Genomic DNA, 6,000 nt, shown 5'->3' on the forward strand with positions numbered 1-6,000 from the left:
ACATAAGTATAATTATTATTAAAAATTATGTTGCTATACCATGATTTATACCCGAACATTCAATAATAATCATGTAGTCGTCACTTTCATGTAAGTGCACTTCAATGCATGTTTTCTTTTAAAAAACAACCATGTCCTTATTTCAAGCTTTCACGACATTTGTAACCACAATTGTAAAATGTTCAAGATTCACATATAACGCGTGACAAAATTATATTAAAATGTAACAAATACAGTTGAGAATAGAATATATTATTAACAAGTCTGATTTAACATGATTTATAAAAAAAAAAAAACAATAATAATAATAATAATAATAATAATAATAATAATAATAATATAATTTTAACAAGCCCGATTTAACATGATTTATAATGAAAATAGAGAAACCATAAAACATAAGAATTTTAGAATTATGGGTTGCTTGTAAACTCTATGACTACACTTAATAATAAAAATAAAAAAAAAAATTATAAAAAATTATAAAAAAAAAACATGTTTAAAGTTATTTCCAGACTACAATATTTTTTTTTCATCAAGATGATGCAATATTTTTACAATTTGTTATTCATATTTAAAATAATTCACCATTATTTACACCACATATAATATTTTGTATATATTTTTTTTTCTAATTTTAAATATCTTCAAAAATAGCTCTTATATTTAATGGATTATTATGAATTTGTCTTGTATTTATTTTATTATAACTGTATAAATATATTACAAACAGAGTGTTTTGTTTGATGGCGAATGTGATAATCCATAAATTCATTATTAACTAAACGAGGTCAGGAATGTGTATTTGTGCACAACTATTAGTTCATGTGTGTACAGAACCAAAGTGTATATGTATATTTATTTACAAATATATTTATATACGTACGTCTTAATATATATTTGTTTATTTAAGTTAGCAGAAAATATTTTATTCACGTTTTCTTGACACTATAAGTTCTCAAAAATTTCAACTAAGCAATCCATTTCTTTAGCGTAAAATTTACAATTCCAATCCATTTACTTATTATTTAATTTATATTTATATTTATATTTTATCAAATAATGTTTAATGTTGTTAAAAATATTATATTCTTTAGTAAGACTATGTTTGACTAGCTACAACTAGCTAGATGATAACCTAATTAATTTTTGAGTTTTTTTTTTTTTTTTTTAATATGTTTGGTAAACCAGTATTTTATAATGTTATCTATAGAAAAGTATAATTTTTTTTTTTCAAAAGTTTCAATAAATTCCTAAAAAAAATTTAACAGAAAAGTCTCAATATTTTGATTTTTTTTTGCCTAAATTAACGAAAAAGTCATTTTTATATTTGAATAACAAATAATAGATTATTTGATTTTTTTTCAAAATATTAGGATTTTATTTGTTAAAATTTTTTTTAGGATTTTATTGAAACTTTTGAAAAAGTTCGAGACTTTTCTGTAGATAACCTTACTTTGTAAGCTAGTTTTTTAAAAAGATATATAGATTAACTTTTGAAGAGCTTTTCTTAAAATTTTTGAAAAATACCCTATAATTATTATAAAATATATATTTTTTAAAATTTTCTTTTATTTTGATTTTTTTGCCTAAAAAAAAAATTTAACAGAAAAATCTCAATATTTTGATTTTTTTGCCTAAATTAACGAAAAAGTCATTTTTATATTTGAATAATAAATAATAGATTATGTGATTTTTTTTCAAAATATTAGGATTTTTTTGTTAAATTTTTTTTTAGGATTTTATTGAAACTTTTGAAAAAGTTCGAGACTTTTCTCCTTACTTTGTAAGCTAGTTTTTTAAAAAGATATATAGATTAACTTTTGAAGAGCTTTTCTTAAGATTTTTGAAAAATACCCTTTAATTATTATAAAATATATATTTTTTAAAATTTACTTTTATATGGTTTTATATATTTCAATTAGTTTTACCAAATATCATTTTTATCGACTAACTTTTTAATATCAGTTAGCTTATTAGTAACTACCTCAAGCATAGTCTAAATAAGTTATATATAACTTAGATAAATTGTTTTGATTGAAAAAGGTAAATCACTTTTACAATTCTTACAATAATATTTTATTACTTAATAAAAATTAAAGACACCTAATCAAGCTCATCCCATACCAAAAATACATGATTTGATCCTAATCCATTGTGATTTCACATAAAAAGAGGGAAACAAATATATTGGAAGAGAGAGAAGATTTGATTTCATTTCATTTCATTTGATATATTGATGAAGTCAAGAACACACACATGTGGGGGTAGAGAAGAAAAAGTGAAAAAAAAAAATAACAAAAAATCAAAGGGGTCACCACCAAAGTGGATTTCAGAATCTCAGCGTATTTTCTTAAAAAATTAAAGTAGATTTCATCAGATTTTCATGATCTTCTACAATGTCATCATCTCGTTGATGGAGACGTGGCTCTCTGTCGTCTCCATTTATATATCAAAAATTCCTTTCTCAAATCCTTATCCCACCAATTCCTCCACTCATGGCAAGAAACGCTTTGTTTTCAAGACGATGGAGGTCATCATCCGAGACCACCACCACCGAATTTGATGATGTTCATGTTCTTGCTGTTGATGATAGCCTCGTTGATCGGAAAGTCATTGAACGTTTACTTAAAATCACCTCATGTAAAGGTAGATTTCATTTCTCTCGTATTCTGTTTTTCCGCCGGAGAAATCATCGGCTGACGGAGTTTTTAAAACTGTAACAGTCACGGCGGTGGAAAGCGGTTGGAGAGCTTTGCAATACTTAGGCCTTGATCAGGAGAAATCCTCATCTGATTTCGTCAATGTGAGATTAATTCTCATATCGTTTTCGATTTTGAAGGCTGAAATTTCCATAGATCTAAAATAACTCCACAAATTTGTTCAGGAATTGAAGGTGGATCTGATAATCACTGATTACTGTATGCCTGGAATGACTGGTTACGAATTGCTCAAAAAAATCAAGGTTCGTAATCCCTAATTCGTTACATTTTCGTTTCAATTTCTCTACATTCATGTTCTTATTTTCTTCTTCCGATTGTTTGGTGATTCAGGGTTCAGCAACTTTCCGAGAGGTGCCAGTAGTGATCATGTCGTCAGAAAACGTCGTAGCACGGATTGACAGGTACTGTTTTTCTCCATTTTTAGTAAACGACAACTATTCATGGAAGATCATTTAATCAGTTGTTACTTCTTTCAATTGCTATCATATTCATCTTCCCCTTCATCAGTTGATTGAAGTAGTTTTTAATCGTGAATTTAGGATCGGAAAATTTGAATAGACAAATGTCATCATTTTCAGGTGTTTGGAAGAAGGTGCGGAGGATTTCATTGTAAAGCCTGTAAAACTTTCCGACGTCAAACGATTGAAAGATTACATGTTTGGTGAAAACCGAGGAACAATCCCTACAAATGACATCAACAACAAAGAAGAAAAAGGAAGTCTCAACAAAAGAAAACTTCAACAAATGTCTGAAACTTCCCCTTCCGCTTCCCCTTCCCCTTCCCCTTCGCCTTCACCTTCACCATCGCCATCGCCGTCATCGCCAACGGTGTCTCCGTCCGCCTCGCCATCGCCGGCGACGGTGTCACCTGTAACATCCCCATCTCCGCCGATGGTCTCTCCCTCAACTTCCCCATCTCCGCCACAATCTCCGTCGACATCATCATCATCAACATCATCAACACCTCCGACGTCGCCACCCTTTTCTCCGTCACAACTAGAGTCCCCAACAATGCGGCTTAAGGTGACCAACTACGATCACTCCGATCAAGCCTAATATTTTTCAAATTTCCCTTTTCATATTTTCATCTTTTATTAATTACATCATAGACAAGTAAGGCAAGTACTTGTACATTTAAAAGTTGTTTTTTTTTTTTTTTTTTCTTTTTCTATGGCTTCTCCACTTCTTCTTCAATGAATTTACAGATATTACAATTTTGATATGATTCTAAATTTCTGATGTATTTCTCTCTTTTTCTTTTCCTTTTTTAGAAAAAATAATTAATTTTTAGGGTAAATAAATTATGAATCAGGGTAAGAAAGTTTTGTAACAAACATGTAAAATGACGACGATTTTACCCCTGCCGGATGTGAAAATATTTCTTAATTTTATAAATATACACAATTGAAATATGTTCTCAAATTAGATTGAATAAATATTGATTTTTAGAAGAATAGTTATTGTTGAGCTAATTTCCTAAACAAGTATGGTTGAAAATTGATGGAATTTTACTTTTTTTTTGGTTTTGTAAAAGTGGGTTGTTTTGATTTGTTTTAAGCTTTTGGTTGACAATATGATTGTTATTGTTTAATTAGCAGGGGATAATAATAAAAAAAATAAAAGAAAGGAAAAAAGATGAGTGGAAACAACTCAACAAGATTTAAAGGAAGGAAATTAATAATTGAGAATTGATTTGATGAAGATATGGTTTTATTTCATGTCCCAATCTTGTCTGGTAAGAAGGAATATTTTTTGATTTGGGAAGAGGGAGAGAGAAAGAGTGTGTATATGTTTGGCCAACTTTCCATGATTTGATTTGTTTCTCTCTTTCCATTGATCTTATTTCCAAAACAAAATATTTTTTTAATTGTATAAAAAGATTAAATTTTCAGCCAACTTTTTATAAGGTTTATACCTTTTCATTTTAGGGAATTTTTTGTTTTTCTTTTCTTGAAATCGGATGATGATTGAAATAAAATATAAATAAATAAATAAGCAAGGAGTTGAAAACCAAAAATAAGAATGAAATTATTTTTGTCACGTTAGATGTGCCAAAAAGCAAGGACATTTGAATTTCAAAACCGGCGAAAAAATCGTAAAGGATAACTACATCAAACGTCTCTTGCGCAACCTTGCTACATCTATGATTTTGTTGTTGGAATTGTATAAAATAACCAAGAATGTTGCTCCAAACAACTTGAAACTTTAACCTTTTTAAATCATTTTATGGATGTACAATCCTCAAATCTAACAAAATCCCCTTAAAATCATGAACAGCCAAAATAATTGTAGCCCATAACTCATTTAGTTCAATTAAGAATCTCCCTATCAAACTACTTAACCGATTTGCCAAACAATTTTGTAATAATCGTATATGGCATCCAACTCGATGTGATATCCGTGTATTTTTGATATATAAATGACGCATAATACATAAATTTTTTTTAATTAATATATTTTATTAAACATTACATGTTTAATAATTTATAAAACTGAATCTAAAAAAAATATCAATATTAGCTGTGAACGAAACAATTTTTGCAAGGCTCTTTAAATTATCGTAAATTCAAAAGGGATAGGTTAAAAATTATGTTTTTCAATTAAGAAAGTTGATTTGAATTTAATACATTAATTGATAAATTACATGAGAATTTATATAGACATTTAAGTTTTCTTATTTTCTTTATTATATTTTTAGATTATATTTTTTTATAATTTAAATAAAAACCAAATTTTGCCAAATGAATTTAAATGGAATTGAAAAAATTATAAAAATATCATGTGGCATATTTATTTATTAGGTAGGATAAATGAGTAAACAATCTATTTAAAACAACAAATAGTGGCTTTTGGAATCAAGGCTATGAAGGAAAAATTACATCGTCTACGAATAATTATGAAATTTTGAAAGGCCTTCACAAAATAAACTACATTCGGTTGAGCACATTCCAAATTAAATGTAACTCTATCAAGTCCTAGGGTTTCATCCCCGCAGAGCTCCAAACTAATTGCCTGAAGCCTTTGGTGTTGCATCTAATTAATTGTCGTCTCCAAGAATAAATTAAATGGTAAATGTATAACGCTTATTAATAATTCTTAGAACTTTTTTTTTTTTTAATAATTTTGAATGGTTTCTTAAATATATTTGAGATTGTTTTCGATATCAATAATCTTTCAAGAGTTTTGATTCTTTGATATTTCTACTAATTCTTAGGCATCCATAAGGTTCTGAACTTATTAGAGCTTAATGGATTGATACATTGTTATTTTACTTTCT

The 6,000-nt window shown here is 27.6% G+C and overlaps 1 protein-coding gene across 1 annotated transcript; it reads left to right on the forward strand.

Moving 5' to 3' along the window:
- The first annotated feature begins 2,390 nt into the window (after positions 1 to 2,390).
- Positions 2,391 to 3,966, forward strand: LOC145010874 (two-component response regulator ARR7-like). The gene is made up of 5 exons (XM_078969435.1): positions 2,391 to 2,649; positions 2,727 to 2,806; positions 2,888 to 2,965; positions 3,054 to 3,124; positions 3,302 to 3,966. The coding sequence occupies exons 1-5, from the start codon at positions 2,499 to 2,501 to the stop codon at positions 3,777 to 3,779; spliced, it is 858 nt and encodes a 285-aa protein (XP_078825561.1). The 5' UTR covers positions 2,391 to 2,498; the 3' UTR covers positions 3,780 to 3,966.
- The last annotated feature ends 2,034 nt before the right edge of the window (positions 3,967 to 6,000 follow it).

Source organism: Lactuca saligna, chromosome 8 (genome assembly GCF_052625555.1).
Source record: "Lactuca saligna cultivar CGN05327 chromosome 8, ASM5262555v1, whole genome shotgun sequence".
Classification (NCBI taxonomy): Eukaryota; Viridiplantae; Streptophyta; class Magnoliopsida; order Asterales; family Asteraceae; genus Lactuca; species Lactuca saligna.